Source organism: Thamnophis sirtalis, unplaced genomic scaffold (genome assembly GCF_051295495.1).
Source record: "Thamnophis sirtalis isolate CommonGarterSnake01/CBP01778 unplaced genomic scaffold, rThaSir2_p1.2 scaffold_11, whole genome shotgun sequence".
NCBI classification, from domain to species: Eukaryota; Metazoa; Chordata; class Lepidosauria; order Squamata; family Natricidae; genus Thamnophis; species Thamnophis sirtalis.
The window spans coordinates 60,463,122-60,484,116 of record NW_028261391.1 but is presented as its reverse complement, the minus strand read 5'-3'; the positions used below and the strand labels follow the sequence as shown (position 1 = coordinate 60,484,116).

General features: G+C 37.3%; 1 protein-coding gene across 2 annotated transcripts in view; it reads right to left on the bottom strand.

The window, feature by feature from the left end:
* SEC23IP (SEC23 interacting protein) overlaps positions 1 to 20,909 on the bottom strand; it is a 29,174-nt gene extending 8,265 nt beyond the window's left edge. For both annotated transcript variants that reach the window (XR_015698084.1, XM_087725903.1), the window contains exons 1-16: positions 20,699 to 20,909; positions 17,541 to 18,079; positions 16,632 to 16,818; positions 15,561 to 15,754; positions 14,229 to 14,318; positions 12,419 to 12,539; positions 11,951 to 12,040; positions 11,072 to 11,213; positions 9,339 to 9,547; positions 9,089 to 9,201; positions 7,646 to 7,816; positions 4,530 to 4,625; positions 3,550 to 3,741; positions 3,001 to 3,156; positions 1,773 to 1,875; positions 269 to 454 (exon numbers count right to left, since the gene is read on the bottom strand). Coding sequence is in view for 1 of the 2 variants with exons in the window: in XM_087725903.1 (XP_087582029.1) it covers positions 269 to 454; positions 1,773 to 1,875; positions 3,001 to 3,156; positions 3,550 to 3,741; positions 4,530 to 4,625; positions 7,646 to 7,816; positions 9,089 to 9,201; positions 9,339 to 9,547; positions 11,072 to 11,213; positions 11,951 to 12,040; positions 12,419 to 12,539; positions 14,229 to 14,318; positions 15,561 to 15,754; positions 16,632 to 16,818; positions 17,541 to 18,079; positions 20,699 to 20,867 (2,758 nt within the window). In the remaining variant the exon portion in view is untranslated. The remainder of the gene's footprint in view (positions 1 to 268; positions 455 to 1,772; positions 1,876 to 3,000; positions 3,157 to 3,549; positions 3,742 to 4,529; positions 4,626 to 7,645; positions 7,817 to 9,088; positions 9,202 to 9,338; positions 9,548 to 11,071; positions 11,214 to 11,950; positions 12,041 to 12,418; positions 12,540 to 14,228; positions 14,319 to 15,560; positions 15,755 to 16,631; positions 16,819 to 17,540; positions 18,080 to 20,698) is intronic.
* Between the last annotated feature and the right edge of the window lie 86 nt (positions 20,910 to 20,995).

Sequence of the window (20,995 nt, the reverse complement as noted above, 5' to 3'; positions counted from 1 at the left end):
CATAAACTGTCATTAAACAAATGGCTGTTAGTTGAGGACTACCTGTAACTATTTCCCTTCTAGGAAAACTTTTATCCTTTCCAGGATAAAAATTAGAGTTTGCGTATTGGAGGAAACTATATAAAACTTTTATCAAGTTTCAGGGTACGAGATGTGAGTTCCTAACATGAGATTCTAGACTTCAATCCTGCAAGTAAAGAGATAGAAACACAGTTCAGTTTTATCAAGTTGAGCAGTTACTGAAAAGGATATGCGTGTATCAACTAACCTTCTGCCTCATCTTTTTCCTCTTCTGCTTTAATCTGGTGGGCCACTTTCTCCAATTCTGCTTGGAGTAGAGAAGAAGACGTATGGGCACGTGCAAATTCGTTAAGGGTTTGCCAAGCACTTTTCAAAGAGCTGAGAAAGCCTTGTTTCAAGTCTGATCCCATACGAGAGAGAGAATCTTTCAATTCTAATAAAAAAGAAAGATAGAAAAAATATAAATTAGATCCAACCACTGTAAGTTCATAAAGCAATCACTTCGTTAAATACAAATGTTAAATAGTTACCTAGAAGTAAATACAGAATACAGCTTCAATTAAATAACAACAACAAAATCTGTTCTGCCATCCATAGACAATCATTTACCGTAGCTCTGTTCAGTCTGAAGTGATTATCTGGTTCACTGTCCTGGTTTTAAAAATGTTTAAATTTATTAACCTTGTATACTGATGGATCTTCCTTGTTTCATTTCTCATTTACATTAATAGTAGGGTTGTGGAATCCTTTGGATGCTTCATGTGCAAAATAAATTAAATGAATACAGGGATTTGAAGTACTGCACAGCCGTAATTAATCTAAACAGGCTCCTTAAAGATTGGCGTATGAATCTTTAAAATCATCATATTTATTTATCAGTCAAACTTAAGTGGCTGTCCATATTACTTAGCAACCAAAACTCCATATCCAATTATTATTATTATTAACCAAAAATTACCTGAAGCAGCACTATACCAAACATATAATTGTAACCATAAGTAGTGACCACTGTTATTTTGCTGCGAGTAGTGGTCAGGAAAAAGTAACTAACAATATTTTTATAGGATTCTTTAATTTCAGATGAGGTCCAACTAGTTCTCTAGATGTCCTAAGGTGATCCTTAAAATCTATTATACGTGGATATGGATCGTTTTCTCTAATTAATGAAAAACTATAAAGTTTTTGATTCATTGTTTAATTACTTTTCTTTAGTTTTAAGACTTGTATAGAGAGTAGATCACAGTTTAGTTCAAAAAGATTTACAAATTGTTAATCATCATTGTATTTCAACTGAGCCTATTTCATTTTATGCTTATTAGGCACCTACTAATGCTGCATAGAAAGATGTGTATTTTACTACTGTTGCAATAAACTATTTATATGACCACTTTAATTCTGCCTTTTTAATTTACTTGTTCATTCTCTACTTCAACAACCCTTTTCCTGCCTACACACATTGTGATGTCAGGTTAAAGACACAGACTAAATGGCAGCCACTTTTAAAAATAGTATCATTCCTTATCATTAATCATTCCAAAATTACCAATGTGGAGAAAACAGCAGTTTGGAGGGAAAGCTTTATAAAATATTTTTGTCATACAATGTGCAATCGATTGATACTGAATACTTTATATGTTGGTATGTTGCTGCTTTCTCTCTTTGCAAGCTTCTTCTGTTTATGCTTTATAACGTACATACTAGGTGTATCTTCAAGTCAGATATTAGAAAATATTTCAATTCGCTTTATTTACCAAGGTGGAGTCTTTTTCTGCCTTTGTGGTGTGGAATGAGGACTGGTTTCACATCAAAATCAGAAATAATCATAGGTTCTAGCCTGTATGCCACTGGATCAAGCTAAATAATAAAAAAACACATAAGATTTCAAGTCTAAACACAGAACTGCACAGCTAGATTCACACAAAAATATTGGACTGACTTCCCAATAGCAGCCAAAGGTCCAACACAGAATCATAGTTGGGAAAAAAGTACATGAAAAAAGTTGCAGATGAAATACGTGTTTCCCCGAAAACAAGACAGGGTCTTATTTTCTTTTGACACCCCCACCCCACCCCCGAAATAAGTGCTTATTTTCAGGGCGGGCTTATTTTGACGTATGCGCTCAAAAGCCCAATTAGGCTTATTATCCAGGGAGGTCTTATTTTTGGGAAAACATGTATCTAAAGTCAGGTATTATCCTTAACAAAGCTTTTCTATTTCTATTTGCTCACATGCTATTTATTTCTATATTTCTATATTTATCTGCAAATACATTATCATGCATGAGGTCATATATAATTAGTATATTGATAAACAAACAATGAAACATCGGGTTGACTTGTGACCACAATTGGGATCTGAATTTCTGTTGTTAAGCAAATTGGCTGTTAAATAAGTCACATCCAGTTCTACAACCTTTTTTGCGGTGATGGTTAAGCAAATCACTGTCACTGTTAAATGATACAAATGGCTGTTCAGTAAATTTAGTTTCCGCCATTGATTTTCCCTTGCTGGAAGATGGAAGGAAGGTCGCAAATGCCGGTCACATGACCCTGGGACACTGCAACCATCATAAATACATATCAGTTGCCAAGCACACAAGTTTTTATCAAGTGACTATGGGGATACTATAAAGGTTGTAGTCATAAGAAACAGTCATAAGTAATTTTCTTCAGTACCACTGTAATTCTGAATAGTAACTAAACAAATGGTTATATTTGTTTAGTTACAACTACCCATGTAAAAGTGTAAAGTTCCTCTGATTTGCATAATAACTTAGGATTTCAAATATTCAATTTTCTCTCTAACTCTAAATAAACAATGCAATCTTTTGAAAATATAAAATACGATAAAAATGTATCAGAAATTAATGCTACACAAATACATTTTCTTAGTTTCCAAAAAAGTTAAACTTAGAATATAGATATGTAAGATACAATTACTTTCACGAAATGTAATTGAAAACCTGTTCTTCTCACTAACCGGATGATATATATTAAAAAATCCCTTGCAGGTTGGCAGCCTGTAGCTTTCATCAATTTTTTCCACTCCTCTTACAGTGAGAAATACACCAATTGGAGAACCCAAAGCAAAGAAAATATTTGGTTCAAAATCAAGCGTGTTGTATACCACGGACACCTACAAGACAGAAAGTATTTTATTTTTAAAAAGAAAAGGAATAATTCTGTTTGTATGTCAGCTACTTCACTTTCAGCCTATTACATGTATCCCCAGACTGGACATAACAAAGTTGATTTTGGAAACAGCAAATTGCAAAATGCCTTTCACTGTTAAGAGTTTTATGTGAAACTGATGCTCTATGAGTAGGTTCATAACAAACCATGTGCACATTATATCATCTGTACTCCAGGAATATTTTATGTTTTCATTTTATTCTCTAATACACAATCCCTTATCTGTAAATGCATAGGCTAAGCAGAAAAAACTATGTTCCAAAAGGAGACAATTGTATCAGTTGCAAACAAAATGTATTCATTTACATATATATATATGTATATATATATCTTGTACCTGGCCTGTTCCCATTTCAAAAAATTCATAGTCTATGTGTGCAGATGAAACAGATGTTCCAAATGGGCGTTTTCGTTTGGATGCCTCCTGAGGAATGCCAGGTTCTGAAGATGCAGTAGCTGAAGACAACTTATCTTTCTGAGCAACTTCTTCCATTGCAGCCTTTTTCTCTAGTAATGCCTTTTTTTGTTCCTATTGAAACAAAGATTTTTAAAAACTGAAGAATCAAAGAATGACTCTTTAATAAATATGTGCATTTGTATTTGGGCACGCGCGCACACATACACACACAAATTTTGTTAGAGGTTCAATTATCTTTTCTTCAGGATCCTCTGGAAAAGCTCAAAATATCAGACAGAATTCTTTTTAAATTTTTTTCTTTCAATTCCAGGAAAACCAAATTGTCTATGTCCTTTTTCAACTGTTTATTATTTCTGCTTTACTTGATAAAATTTTCACATTAAAAATTCACAATTTCTCTCCTAAGATGCCCTGTAGAATCTTAATCTTTTTCCATTTATTCAAATGTTTTCTATAATATTTCTGGCTAATTTCTTTTTCTATCAGTTGATCTAATGAGCCTCTCCTTGCCTCATTTTGCTTTGCAGCTTTTCTGATGGATTATTTATAATCCAAAGATAAAAATAAGACAACTACAAAGATGAAGGTAAATAAGTTTCTCTTTTTTCCCCACTGTCATTCTCTCTAAAACTTTAAGGGTTTAAATCCCGGAAGTTTTCTTGGTTTTTCACAGCTTTCCACTTAACCCTTACCCCAAACTGGCTCTCAGGGTTTCAAATACAAAATTCTAACTAGGAGCTGAATGTTAAATATTTGTTCACAATACTTTGACAAAAGGTGTTTCTTCCACATATATAAAATATGTTATCACCCTGCTTATTTTATATTTCATCACATTTCTGTGGTGCAATGTTAATATCCAAAGAGACAAAGGGAGACTCAGTGAGATTGCTTCCCACCTGTTTGGCTGCTCTGTCTTTTACAAAGTTTGCTATCTTCTTCCGAGGCCCAAGAGGTATTCCCATTTCCTTCAGGTCATCAATTGTACACAGCAACTTTCAAAATAAAATGAAGGAAATCAAATTTGGTATTTTTCCATTAAAAAATGCAAATACAAATATATTTCCCTATAGCTGGTTAGTTACAAAAAAGAAGTATAAACATTTTAGTACTACAGATAGTCCTTGATTTACAACAGTTCATTTAGTCACCATTCGAAATTACAACAGCTTATGACTGTTTTTCATGCCTATGACTGTTATAGCATCCCCTTGGTCACATGATCAAAATTCAAATGCTTGGCAATTGTCTTGTATTTATGATGGTTGCAGTGGCCTGGGGTCATGTGATCTCCTTTTGCATCCTTCAGAGTCAATGTCAAAGCCACTTAACAACCACGTTACTAACTTAACTGCAGTGATTCACTTAACAACTATGTCAAGAAAGGTTGCAAAATGAGGCAAAACATACTTAACACATGTCTCACTTAATAACAGAAATGTTGGACACTGTAGTTGTTAATCGAGGACTCACATATACATTGGTGACAATTACCATGAATCCTGGGGGGTAAGTCAAGATACTCCAGTATAACCAAGTCTGTGTAATTGAAAGAACAGCTATTTCCCCACATTTATCCTTGCTTTGTAGATTGAAAGCAGTAGGAGCCAGAGCTTATAAAAATAGATCAAAATACATGTTAAAAACCAATACTATAAACCTAATCCATTATTCCCCAAATGTCATCACAGAGAAATCCTAAGTAAAATAGGTTATCATGACCAATAAATCATACCCATTCAGCTTACCACGGTAATAGCAACGTAGCTGCAGCACTGTTGTTTTGTGTTTTAATTTTAGTTTTTAATGCATTTTAATTTATCTCCAGAAACTAAGCTTTTATTTTTCTACATCCTCTCAACTCTGAAAGATCAGGTTATTATTTTGAAAAGACAATGATTTGAAACAAGCTCTTTCCAATCTCAAAAGTTTAATTTGGATAATTTAACTCCAGAAGTGGCAGTGTCAAAGGCATAGGCAATTCATTTCTCAGTTTCAACTTGCCAGGATACTGGCCCCTAATGTACCAGTAAACATCTCATGCCAATTGCAGTTCAACTTTTTCTCAAATCCCGGGCTGCTGATCATGAAACTTCAACAAGTATATTTAAAGGATCTCTCCTACTTCCTGCTCAACTCTCACCAAAGGTAAATGCTACAGATTCGGTTGACCTAAACAATACTTGTTCCAATAACTCCTTTATACGCCAAAGAATGTACTCCAAGTTTTCTAATTCAAGCATATAGCAATAGCAATAGCAGTTAGACTTATATACCGCTTCATAGGGCTTTCAGCCCTCTCTAAGCGGTTTACAGAGTCAGCATATTGCCCCCAACAATCTGGGTCCTGTATAGTCTCCTGGGATCAGTTCAACTTCATACCTTGGCTTGTCCTTCAGTCAAAGACCTTAACGCCTTCACTAGGTCAACACCAATGCCAACTCCAGCAAAATGACATTTGGCAACATACATATGATGCCATATGTTGCTCTCATGGAGTACTGATGGTTAAATGCTAAATATGAGGATCCTGCTTTCATTAGTGCTTTGGGCCAATATGAAATCCTTTTTCACAGGAAGCCAAACTCCCCCCACCCCCCAAAAAAACCACATGAAATTGTAAAAGTAAAAAAATATGCAGCTGCTTCCTATTAATAACGCATACTCTGAAGCGTGATGATGCCCACTGAGAAATTTGTATACTTCTATATTTTGTATAAGTGTTTCTTCTCTTGTCTTTTTTTATTCACTAGAACTGGCTATTGAACTGAAAATACTTATGCTAATTTGTCATTAATTAACATAAGACAAATTCTGTGCAAATACTAAAATAATAGTTATTCTTCTCAAGGATTTATTATTTCTATGCTACCCTAAAATTATTTTAGAGGGTGCAAATATTTCAGGCATTGAATGATCAAGAGGAAGTGGGGTACTAATGATCTCATGTTCACTAACTTTATATTACTGTATGCTTACAGTGTTTCCCCAAAATTACATGTCCTGATAATAAGGCCATGCCACATTTTTCTGGTGGGCAAAAATATAAGCCCTCCCCCGCAAATAAGCCCCCTGGATAACTTCCCACCTCTGGCCAGGTAGAGCACCCCTCACCAACCTAGCAGTATCCCAAAGGTGTCAAGCCGCGGGAACCAGGGCGGAGGCAAAGGTGATTGCGTTGCTTAACGCCTTCAGGATACCGCTAGGTTGGTGAGCGGCTCTGTGCCCAGCTGAAGAGGGGGATTGCGCGAGCGGCTGTTCCGCTCTCGCTTGCACTCCTCCCAGCCTCACGATGCCCTGGCCCAGCTCCCTCCACAGACCTCTGCTGCTTCCGCCACTGTATGGCTTTTTCAACAGCTTCCAAAACCGAGTCTTCTGGCAGTGGCTGCTCTGGGTGTACGCTCTATGGTTGTACACTCTGCCAGAAGCTGGCCCACAACCATAGAGCATATGCCCAGAGTGGCCACTGCCGGAAGACTCGATTTGGAAGCTGCAGAGGAGGTCCCCTGGCTTGTGCAACCCCCCAGCCATGCAGTGTGTCATTCACTGGCATTTCGAAGGCGCCAAGCCGCGGGAGCCGGGCAGCAAACAGGCACTCACACGGCTTGGCGATACCCCATAGGTCAATGAATGGCGCTATGCCCGGCTGGAAAGGGGGTTTGTCAGGTGGCTGCTCATGAGTGTGGTTGCTTCATGGCTGCTGTGTTGCACTGCTGTGACAACGCAACACAGTCATTCACCCATGAGGCTGTGCCCGGCTCTTTGGGAGCATGCTCGCAAGAAAGCAGCCATCCGGCAACCCCAAAACATTAAACCCTCCCCTCATAATAAGGCCCAATCCATATTTTGTGTGCAAAAAGGAAATAAGACCCTATCTTATTTTCGGGGAAACACGGTATAAATTTCTCTGGATAACAGTAATTCCTGGCTCAATAGATACTTCAGGATGTGCATAAAATGGGAATGTTGTTTTGAATTCAAACAAGCCATGATATTATTTTAATTTTTACTATACCAGAGATTCCATGTCAATCTTCTCCTTTTCAAAAGTACTGATATATTCTGACAAACTAAGCACTTCCAAAGTTCTTTGCAAGGTTGCAGTATCATCCTCATCCTCATGATCCCCATTTTCATCATTTAAATGAGACAGTAGGCCACCAGCAGAATTAGAATTCAATGATCCCTTGAAAAGGGGGGGAAAATCTGCATTAGGTTATAAAATTTAAAACCAAAGGAAAGTCAAAATAAATCATTTACTAATGAATGTGGATAGCTAAAAAATAAATCTCATAGAGTGAGTATATGTATGTTTGCTGCTCACTTCAATCCACCATGTCACAAAGAGAAGCCCAACCTAGATTGCAGAACATCTAATTTGTATCTAAAAAACACTGGGATTAAGTACTAATTAGAGTTAACTCTCAAAGGCATTAAAGGATTGTAAAAACTCATATAGAAAAAATATATTCTGCAATAGACAACTATTTATGACTGAATTCTTTTCAACAAGCTAATATGCTAAAGAAAAATACAGAGGACCTTTTAGAAACCTGGTTAATTAGAATACACTATATGCATGTTGAATATATAAAATGTTTTTCTTTGATTAATGCAGTGTAACCATCCTTATGAACTGATCATTTATGAGAGAAAGCGATCCTATTTGTTAAAATAAATTACATATACTGTATTTTTCGGAGTATAAGACGCACCTTTTCTCCCCAAAAAAGAGAGTGAAAATCTAGATGCGTCTTATCCACTGACTACAGCATTGTTGGCCTCCCGAAACCCCACTCCCTTACATAATGGACGTGCAGAGGGCTTGGGAGGCCTGCAAAGTGCTCCTGGGGGATGTGAGAGGACAAAAATGAGGGACAAATGGGCATTTTTTTGCTCGTTTTTTTGGGGGGGTGGCAGCTCCCAGGAGCACTCTACAAGCCTCCTAAAAACTATGCATGCCCTTTTGTTTGGCAAAAAACAGACCTGTTTTTGTGAAAAACAAGCCTTTTTTGCTCATCCCCCTCCCCCCCCGGAGCACTTTACAAGCTTCCTAAAGGCTATGCATGCCCCTTTTTTGGCAAAAAACAGGTCGGTTTTTTGCTCGTTTTTGCCCAACCCCCAACCCCCAGGAGCACTTTGCAGGCCTCTCAAACATTCTGCATGCCCCGTTTCTCACAAAAAATGAAGAATGCAGAGGGTTTGGGAGGCCTGTAGAGTGCAAAAACTTTTTTTTTAATTTACCTCTTCCAAATCTTGGTGCGTCTTATACTCCGGCACATCTTATACTCCGAAAAATTCGGTACTTGGAAGAAGACATTCAGTAAATTATGACAGCAGTACTGCGTAATTTGATTAGGTTACATATTTCTAATGTTCTGAATACTGCAGTGATCATTTAAAGTTTTTTCTAGGAATCAAACAAATATTAAGGAAAATTGTTTGGTAATACAAATACCTGCTGGTCATCTGTCACATCTTTCACAGCACCGTTGGAAGCAACAGGAGCAGAATTAACTGCAGACGTCCAATCCTTCTGATTGGACAGTATGTCAAATAGAACCAAGGCTCCTAGGAGATACAAACTCTATTGTTAGAAATAGGAGTTTGAGATATCTAAACAGACTGAGTTTAAACAGTAATTACCTTAGGTATGTTTCCCACTAAACGTATATTGAACTAATAATTATATTCAAACATTGCATTACCTAAACTGTGGCCAGCAACAGAGATTCCTCCTTTAAAGTCAGGGTTTCTGCTCATAAATAGTGCATAAAGATGGTTCATCTCTACTGTTACTTTCTCCACAACTGTTTGGCAGTAAGTGGGGCTATTGTAAAACAGGATATCAAGTAGAGTCTCATTGGTGAAGTGGCGGAGGCGTCCAATACTTGGCAATGTTATTTTTTTAATATTCCTTGAAAAACACAATTACACAGGTTATTAAAAAGTTATTTCAAATAAACTTTGCTAAAATTAAGAAATTTGAGAGTAAAAAATTGCCAAATTTTCACAAATCATTTTTCAAGTCTATAAAGCAATCGTGGTCACTATATTATCTTCCTTGTAGCTTCCTTACTCAATTTTAACAGTCTTGCCCCAATTAAACAGACCATTTAGGAAAAAGAAGTCTGTTAGTCATGATCCTCCGTTGAAAGTTACACCACCGTAGAGATTAACTTTGATGATATCATCATTTAAATTGTCACAAATTTGGTTATGTTGTATCAAGGTTCAATAAACTGAAGTTTCACTTTGTGCGAAACCTAATTAGTAGTTATGTATTCAATAACCCATAGTTAGGCAAACTATGAATGCAATATGTGATGCCCTAGTTTGGTTTAGCGCAGTGTTTCTCAACCTTAGCAACTTGAAGATGTCCGGACTTCAACTCCCAGAATTCCCCAGCCATCATTCCCTGGCTGGGGAATTCTAGGAGTTGAAGTCCGGACATCTTCAAGTTGCCAAGGTTGAGAAACACTGGTCTAGTTGATAAGACTCCAAGCTAGAAACTGAAATACTGTGAATTCTAGTCCTGCTTTAGATGAGAAAGCAAGCAGGGTGACTTTGAGCCAGTCAGTCAGTCAGTCAGTCTGTCTGTCTGTCTCTGTCTCTCTCTCTCTCTCTCTCTCTCTCTCTCTCTCTCTTTCTACCTACCTACTACCTACCTTCACAGGGTTATTATGAGGGAAATAGGACAAAGGAGTATTATTTCATCTTCAGTCATGTATAAAAATAATAAAAGTGGAGAATGAATTAATGAATGAATGAATTTAATCAATGTACCAGACAGAGACAAATCTGTTCCCTTCATACATCATAAATAGATTATTAAAGAGCCTGCAAGTTAGGTTAAACATAGTGATATGAAGTATGCCACAGTATATATCACTTTGTCATATCACAATTTGCATTTCCATGATCTCAGATGAATTATTTAAAAATGCTTAACTAGTCCAACATTCATTTAGTTCTATTATCCTAGAATGACTGGCTCAAATATTCAAGGAATGACACTGGTTGTATTCAAATATTACAATTAGCAAATATTTAATATGGCAAGAACAAGAGTTATTAAATCTATTTCCTATTTTCCCCATCCTCATACAAGCTCTAAAGTGTGATCAGCCTTAAACATGGTTGGATCAGACTAACTTCAAAACTATGGTGTAACTTTCAACTATTTCAGACAAATCAGTTATAGTACAATAAAATACAATTATGAAAAACGGAATAAAAAGCTAGGAAAAAATCACTTAACTAATGAAAAAGTTAGTATGATATACATTATTGGTATATAATGCTTGTTTATATGTAACAACACTTAGTAATTCTAAACTAAAAAGTCACCAAAATTATACACTTGATCAACTTTGAGAGAGTAATCAATGATCAAAGAACAATTCTACTTTCTTAAAATATATGAGTACAGTAGACCTACCTATCCACCCCTGTTGCATCTCCATGCAAAGCATTGTGCCAATGAACTGGCAGGAATTCAACTCTACTCACTTTATGTTCTTCTATTGATTTCTTAAAATGTGTTTGCAGCAATTTCAGGGATACTGTCCGAAAGTCATCAACTTTTTAAAAAGGGAGAAAAATAATAATGGTTTCATACAATTAATATTAACTGTAGAAGTTTATAGTAATTGTGTACATAGTGACGCTAACAGAATTTCCAATTTCTGAAAATAAATATTTTATAGACCAAACTCTGCAGGTGGACTTGTAAAAAGTATAGCTAAAATTTTGTATATACTCCACTTATTTTGATTTTTAAAATCCCAGCAAGTTCTAGAGTGTTTACCTTCTAAGCCATTAGAAAATATGAATGCAGTTGATTTGGATAAAGCATAGAAGCAATTTACCATTTCATCTCTCCTGATGGGAAAGCTTGACTTCTAAATATTATAGTTTATAATTCTGTTTTCTTTCACTAATAGCTTTTAAAACTAATATATCATTTATTTGAATATCTTTTAAGAGGATTATACCTTTAGAGCAGTTTATTCATTCCCTTATCTTCTTAACCACATTTAATTTGTATGTTTATATTTCTGATGCAAGAATTGTTGCAATTTGAAATCCAATTTAAAGACCAGCCTAAATGCTTTAGTGCAGTGTTTTCCAACCTTGTCAACTTGAAGACAAGTTGACAAGGTTGAGAAACACTGCTTTAGTGTATTAGACTAAGTGATTTTACAAACAACTCTAAATAAAGGTCTAAGAACCACTACATAGTAAGGTACTAGCTGAAAAAAGGAACAAAGAAATATGCTTCATATGCATTCCTGTATCCATACTCAAATAATCTTACCACATTCAACAATGCTTCTGAAGCGCAGATCGCAGACTGGGCCAATTCCATGGACCATAAATACCAAATGATCAATTTGAGACATCTCACCTATAAAAATAAAAAATAAATGCCATCTGTTACATTCATAAATACTACAAGACATATTTTCCAATTTAAATATTTCTCTATATTTGCAATGATTTTCTATTCAACTTTGAAGGCATTTTAAGTCATCCATTGTGATCTCAAAATGAGGAAATAGCCTCTCAGACATCTCAAGGTAAATACCAGATATTCAGAGGACAAGTGTTTATATCTATTCTGGAAAGCAGCCTTACTCATTACCTGCATCTATACAGTCAATATTCAGAAGCTTGCTGGGAGCCAATATATTCTTCAGCCAAAACATATGTATCATGCCGGCATGTGAGGAGAAAACAAGAGATTTTTAAGGGAACATTGTGTATGAAATCCTATACAACTTACCATCTGGAATATCCTCATGATCATCATCAATTCCACGTTTAACTACTCTTGGTCTGGTCTGATCATCTTGTGTGGTGCCCCATTCATCTGGTATTGAAGAAGGCTGGAACTGAACTATAACCTGAGATAAAATCAGTGTATCACATTTATACCCAATTTAACATACTGCGATATTATGCAATAAATGTACGCTATAGCTTAGGTGGATTAAGTTCATAGGTACTACAGATTTTTTTGAAGAAAAAAATGGCATAAGACTGTTTAGCATATACTAGACAAAAATTATGTTTATATTTATTTCAATTTCCAAATTGATTTAAAAGATTCTCAACACCTGAAATAATGACTTATGACAGCACACTATTCAAATAGTTAAACTTCACTGTTGGAAAGAAACATCCAACATGCCTCCTAATATAATATTGTGTTGGACATGCTGCAAATTCATTGGTGATGTCCATTTTGCTGCCTGAATCCGTGGCAACGTAATCCTAAGTGGATTGGTCCCTCAACAGGATATTTCCATATATTTTACAAGGAAAGTAGATAATGCTGCCTCAAAAGTGCCATACTAATCATACTGACGCACTACAAATTTATTGGCAATGTCCAAATTCACGGAGAACCCTGCCCACATTCATGGAGACCTAATCCCAAGTGGATCCCCCCCCCCGATGGTATTTTCCCAGGAAATGTTGATAACACCGATTTCAGAATTCAGCACCCTCCTAAGCATACCAATGCACTTCAAATCCATTGGAGATGTCCATTTTGATATTCAAATCATGGACACTTAACCCTAACCCTAGGAATATTTGGCCTCTCAAAGGGATTTCCCCATGTATTTTACCGGGAAAGGTAGATCAGTGTTTCTCAACCTTGGCCACTTGAAGATGTCTGGACTTCAACTCCCAGAATTCCCCAGCCAGCGAATGCTGGCTGGGGAATTCTGGGAGTTGAAGTCCGGACATCTTCAAGTGGCCAAGGTTGAGAAACACTGAGGTAGATAATGCTGGCCTGAAAAGTTAACACAACCCTAAGCATACCAACGAACTACAAATCCATTGAAGATGTCCCTTTTGCTGTCCAAATTCGTGTAGACCTAACTCTAACCCTAAATGTATTTACTCACCAATGGGGTTTTCCCATTTATTTTACCAGGAAACCTATACAGATAAGATGGACTGCAAAGATCAGCACCTTCCTTAGGATATCAAAGCACTATAAATCTGTTAGCAATATCATTTTGCTGACCGAATTCATGGAGACCTAACCATAACCCTGAGTCAATTTACTTCCCTTTGGGATTTTCCCATGTATTTCACCAGAAAATGTAGATGAGGTGGGCTCTAAGATGGATCAGCAATTCCTTAAAGTAGGGTGATTGATAGTCAGATATGATTAACTGCTCTTTTAAAAGCAAAATGGTATCATTTTAGGCGCCAAATAGGACCATCCTCCCATATCCCCAAATTATTAAAAACTAGTGGAATTTTAGCAGCATGCTTTCCAACCACTTTAAACCAATTGGGTGTTGGATATTTTTTTCCAATGTTAGTACTTTTCAGGGTTTTAAGAATGGAAATTGTAATAGGAGGCCCCTGGCAGTCAAACCATTCCAATTCTCTTCCTTAAATCTTCATAATCTACCCTTAAAACTACCCCAAACCACCTGAATACATTTGAACCTTCCCCTTTTGCCCAAACAGGCTCCTGCTTCTATATCCAATTATGATCATCCTCCAAAGTGATAATACCAGTACATTACTGGTGGTCTCCAGAGTATCTAATTAAGCAACATTCTCATTACCTTAGGATTATGCATAACGAAAGTTTCTCCACCTGGAAATTCCAATCGCCGATGCCATTGATTTGTGGTAACAGCTTTCTTATACTCTGCCTACAACAAACATAAATGATACAACTTGAATATCAAGAAACCACATCAAAAGACAATATGACAAGAATGCAATTTAATTTCATTTGTAATATTATATTAAATTGTTCCCACAACTTATGGATAAAGACTATGCATTTCTTACCAATTAATCAAATTTCTAAAGGCAGCCACTATTTAAATATAATTAAAACTAGGAAGACAAAGATGTTTTTCCCATAGTGTTTCATGCCTAGCATGTTCTAAATGGCACTTGCCCCCAAGATTTGAAGCCACAATGAAAGTCAGATACCAACAATATGAAATTCTATTTTCTGCTAATGCAGCATAGAATGCTCTAGTTCAGTGATGGCGAACCTTTTTTGGCTCCCATGCCAAAAGTGGGGGGAGTGCGGGGGGGGGGGTTGTGCCCAGGCGTGCTATAACCATAATCCTATACGTGCTACATCCCCCCATGCGCAACTGACCAGCAATACCACCACTCCACTTTTGGTGTGATTTTTTCGCTCTCCCCAGGCTCCAGAGACTTTCTAGGAGCCACTGGAGGGTGAAAACAGCCCCTCCCCGACGCTCTTTTTAAGGGAAGCCTCCTGAAGGCCCGGAGGGTGAAAAATAGCCCTATGGCCAAACTGGAAGTTCATTCCGGTTTGCCCGTAGGGCTGGTTTTTCGCGTTCTGGAAGCCTCCGGAGGGCGAAAAATGGCCTCAAAAGAAGGCCGAAGTCAGCTGGCCAATGCGCGTATGTGTGCTGGCCAGTGTGCGTATGTGTGCTAGCCAGCTGACAGGGCAGCGCCTCATGTCTCCTAACAAATGGCTCCGCATGCCACCTGTGGCACAGGCTCTAGTTTCAAAACATATTAGCAGTAAAATGAAATCATCTAGTAAGAATAAATAACATATATACATATTTTCCACATATAATTTATTCAGTATAATTTTGTATTTTTAAAAAAATAACCTAATTTTCAACATTTTTACTTTACACTAAAATTTTGGTTTAAAATTAATATTACAGCAACATTTCTATAACTGAAAGGCCATAAAATAATAAAATGATTTTTAAAATAGATTCATTGGGAAAAGCTTGCTGTCCTATGCGCTACACGCAAAAGGAACTGATGATAATGATATGGATGTGGTAGCACATTATTATTTTATTATTCAAAAGAAATTTTACTTTTGAATTTGTGATTTTTTTAAAAAATCTACAGCTAACATTGTTGCCTTCCTTTTTAAAAATACTCACCTCTAGTTTTTCACTGAAATCCTCCGTATAAGGAATAAATCTGCTGTCCTTATCTCCCTTATAAAACCAAGTACATCGTCTTACTTCAGATTGTTGTTCTTCCCAATATACAGCTTTTCTCACACGGTCATATAGATAAACATCATAACGTCCTCCATCAGTACTCAAGACCACACTCTCTGGATCAGGTTGCACTAAATATTAACAAGAAAATTATTACTTTCTCCATTTCTCATCTAACCTGTGAATACTGGAAATGAGAAAGCTTCAAGTTTTACGCTGAACAGTGATATTTTTTTCCTAAACGAAAGCTTCTATTGGAAAATGAGGGCAAGATGGAAAGTGTTCTAGATTTAATGCTTATCTCTTTCAAAAGTTGTTCCACTTTGCACATTGGAGATGTCAGAATCAGACAATATACAAAATACACCAGTATGGATAGAATAGAAAAGTTCAGTAGATCCAATAGAGAAAAACAAGAAACAGGAGAAATAATCTGAAAACTAGGGGGACACACTCTTTGAGTAATGAGATATTCAATCTTGTTATTTTGAAATGTCTAGAGTTTTCTCTGAAGAATTTTGACAGAATTGCTCTTCATTACTCAAATACATGGAACCTTCCGTAGTAAACTTGCTTAAAGGAAGCCCAGAGTGAACAAAAATCTCTCTGATAGAATTGGCCATTTAATCTTGACTACACGAATAACTGTCATCAATATCATTAAATGTTTTATATAAATCAAATACTGTACTATGACAGGTAAAAAATGTATATAATTACTGATCACTCTTTGAGCTATAGCATCTGTAAGAAATGCTCAGTTTGATCATTTCCAGGACAATTCTCAGAAAATATCAGGAAAAGAAAACAGCACCTAGTGTTTCTGAGGAAACATTGCCTCCAAACAAGAATCTACCAGGTCTCATATTTTCACTGGGAAAAAAGCTTTTAAATATATGCAAACAATATGTCATTGTAAAAATGATCTGCATATTATATAATATGCTTGTCTGTTCTCTTCATGTCCAAAAGTATAAATTATTAACAAAGAACATCCTTAAGTCTTACCAGAATTATAAACCTTGTCTAGAGTTGTAGAATCTAGATCACTGAAAGGCATCCATAGTTCTTTGTTTTCCACTTCCTTGCAGTAAAACCAATGTGGCTGAACTGGTTCATACTGGTTTTGTAATAAGACTGGTGGTGCCTTCACAAGTGGGCCTGCTAACATTGATGTCTGAGGTGATAGGACTGACTGGAATGAAAAAGAGAGAAGCGGGGAAAGTTTCATTAATATTTCAAAGTTTTACTTGATATATTGATACAGGTCTTCATTATGTACAATTAATTCCTTTCTGAATTACAGGTATACATTAGTCTTATAGATTTTGAATTAGCATAGCAAGAAAAAGCAATAAGGGAATTGTGTCTTAATTTTGTATATCTGATTGCCAGTTATTTTCAAATTTGATCTAGGTGGAAGACATTAGGTTTCACAATTGAATCCTAATCAAAACTCTATTCAATGTAACTTTCAAAAGTTATCGAATTAAAAACAAGAATTAATCAGTTTCATAATTTTGCAAATATTTTACATTCAGATATGACCAATAAACTAAGCAAGTATTAACTCTTTACTTGATATAATTAAACAGTGTCAAAAATTCCTAAAATCAAAAACATTTCATTTTTGTTTTCATGCAAAATAATAATCAAGGGTTAAGATAGCAAATGCATATAACTTTATTTTAAGGGCAACATTCGTATCAAATGCTTTTGTTCATATATGTCTAGATTCTCCTTTCTCAGTTAAATCAAGTTACAAACCATATTCAGCCAATCATAAATTATTGTTATTGAGCTTCTGGAAGATGTGAGAGAGTGAAACTATAATTGTTAAGAGGAGCAACAAACTACAATATTGAGTCCTTAACTTTTTTATAGGAATTGCAATATACTGAAAGATAATCTTCCTACCGGTGGGATTGGTCCTGCAGGAGTTGGATACTTCTGCATAGGTGGTACCAAAGGTGAAGGCTGCAGACTCTGGGCAGGTGCTTGTGTCTGTTGAAGCTGTGGGGGAGTGATATAAGGATTGGCTCTACTACTTAAGTTAGTATGACGATAGGGGTTATAACCTTGTTGTGATGCTCCCTGAGGTGGTGTTGAAAAGACAGCTGGTGGAGGACCACTTTGCTGAGGTGTTTGATAAGTTCCAATTCCTTGCACTGAAGTAGACGGAGTATTAAAAGATTGTGATTTTGGAGTGGAGGCTGAAAATACATTTGGCCCATCTTGTGATGAAGGAAGAAGAGGGAAAGAAACTGGAGGTTTAGAGAAAACAAATGTTCCAGCTTGGGTTGAGGTTGCCACTCCTAAAGGTGGTTGTCCAATGCTTCCAAAGGGATCACTACTGCTAGGAATTTGAGAGAAATAACTGAATGTAGATGGGGGGTTCACATTTGTTGATGTCTGGCCTAGGAAGCTGTCTTCTTCACCAACATCTGTGTTATCATCTGCATTAAAGAATATAGTAAGGATCAACAAAAAATATGAAAGAATGGCATCTCCTCCATAACATCAACTAAAAATCAACAGTGCTATAGTTTATTGCATTTCAGCCACAAACATCTCTACCATTTTCAAGTCTTGCTGTTCAGCTGCAGTATTTGTATTACCTCAATAAGATAGTAATTTCTTCTTTTGGCAAGCTTTCATTATTCCAATAAGGATGTTCACTCAATACAGTAGCCAACTTGGAATATTAATGCTAATATATCAGCCAGATTTTTAAACTATCAAGACACCATCAATTAATCTAGAAGGAGAACTTTCCTTTGATGGCTATACACCACATTTAACAAAGGAATGGGGGATCATTATTTCTCAAAAATGGGACAAAATGCAAATAAACTGTGTACAATATAGACATGGATGGGGGCAGAATCTTTCAGATTTGGAAGAGATTGAGAAAGTTAGTTTTTGATAGTATGAATCCTATTTTAGAGCTTAGTTTGGGTAAGAATATTATCTAATCAGTTTATTGATTAATCTGTTCTGCATTTGATAAAATTAACACCACCATTTTTACTGTGGCTCTGCTCATTTTCTCCTAGTGACAGGACCATTTCTTTCCTTAACTCTGCCTAATTTTTGAGGCTGTTCTTCAATGCCAGAATGAGAACTAAGTTACGGCATATAAACAGTCAGCAAAGCTCAAACTGATTTTGCTGACCTTCCAGAAAGATCTAAAAACATGTCTTTGCCATCTGGCCTGGGACCCAGTAGCATGGGTATGGAGCATACAAGGGGTTTTATTACCAGGGAAATTGGCTGTACCCTTCTGCAAATTATTTTTAATGTTTTAACTTTTTATAATTTTTGCTATGATTCTTTTGGTTAGTTTGTTGCATCATTTTTGTGTTTTTTAACTTTGTACACACTGCCTAGAGTCAAGTATGTGACCAAATAAATAAATTTGGGGAATATAGGAGAAATACGAATGTGTCAGTTAGGTCAGTGGTCTCCAACCTTGGCAACTTTAAGACTTGTGGACTTCAACTCACAGAGATCACAGAACTCTGGGAGTTGAAGTCCACAGGTCTTAAAGTTGCCAAGGTTGGAGACCACTGAGTTAGGTTAATGCTACAAAGCCTCTTTTGAATGACACATTTTCCTCTCTCCCATCTTATGTCACTGATTTTCACTACTATCAGCTGATGCCTTACACCTGTCTCCAATCAACATCCTAATAAATTGATCCCTCCAAATCTTGTCTGCTATGCTTCTAACCGAGAAAGACACCAACATTATGTTTTTCCACATTACAACAGGTAGTCCTCAACTTATGACCACAACTGAACTCAAAATTTGTGGTACCGTGAGAAATTTGTTAAATGAGCTTTGCCTCATTTTACAACTTTTTTTGCCACATTTGTGAAGTGAATTGCTTCATTTGTTAAATTAGTTAACACCATTGTTAAGTGAATCTGGTTTCCCCGTGGACTTTGCCTGTCGGAAGATTGTAAAAGGTGGATCACACGACTCCAGGATACCGCAACCATCATAAATGTAGAGCGGGATGGCGCAGTGGTTAGGGTGCAGTACTGCAGGCCACTTCAGCTGACTGTTATCTGCAGTTCAGCGGTTCTAATCTCAGCGGCTCAAGGTTGACTCAGCTTCCATCCTTCCGAGGTGGGTAAAATGAGGACCCGGATTGTTGTTGGGGGCAATATGCTGACTCTGTAAACCGCTTAGAGAGGGCTGAAAGCCCTATAAAGTGGTATATAAGTCTAACAGCTATTGCTATTGCTAAACGTGAGTCAGTTGCCAAGCATCCGAATGTAAATCACGTGACCCTTTGGATGCTGCAACCGTCGTAAGTAATAAAAAATGGTCATAAGTCACTTTTTTCAAGTGCCATTGTAACTTTGAACAGTCACTAGGTAAACTGTTGTTAATCGAGGACTACCTGTAGTTATCTCCAAATAAATATCTCCAAATAAATATCTCCCAAACTTTGGGAAGCTTAATTGCAAGAAAAAGAAATGCAACAGGTCACATGAGCCAGGAAATAATACCCACTGACTGTGCAAGTCTCTTGGTGGGAAGAACTTTCCCTGCATCGTCAGTAATAAGATTGCAGAACTAAGGCTGTGAAAGCACACACTTTTTGTGCACTAAAAAGCCTTCAGGGGCATGGAATGCTGCCCCCTAAACTGTCAAAAAGACTGTAAAGGGGATTTGGGGGCAGCAAGCCAGGAAATTCGGGAATCTCCCCAGTGAAGTAACTCAATTGCAAACCCCGATATAAAGAAATGCAGGCCAACGCCAACAATACATCCCTTTCCCGTTACAAATAAATAAATGTCACATCCCTGGAATAGCCCACCTTCTCAAACCCCTCCATTCATCCCCCCCCCGTCCCTCGCAGGTCCTGGAGGTTACAAGACCACCCCCCCGATCTGTAAAATGGAAGAGTTTTAAAGCAGGCGGGGATTATTTTCCTCCCTAATAAATGCCTCAGAGTCGCCCATCAAAACGAAGCGGTTGGGGGGGGGGGAGTGAAAATGGATTCCAAGCGGGGATTCCGACTCCCGTGTGTCTCTTCTCTCCCCCCCCCCCCCAACCATTACCTGTGGGAAGGAGCCCAGGTCCCGTACCGGCTACAGGAGGGGCTTGGCTGACGGGGATGAAAGGGACGGTGAAATTGAACTCGGTGGCCGAGGAGGAGAAGAGCAAGTTAGTGCCGGCGCTCGTCGAAGAGATGCCGCCCGCGGCCGAGGAGGTTTTGGGGGCAGCCATGACGGAGGGGACTTCCACGTCTCCCGACTCTCTGGAGCCCCTCCCCGGAACGAAGCCCCGCCCCTTCCGCCCGGCCCTAAGATGGCGCCGGCGCCGCTCTCTTCCCTCTTCTCCCGCCAACCCGAGCC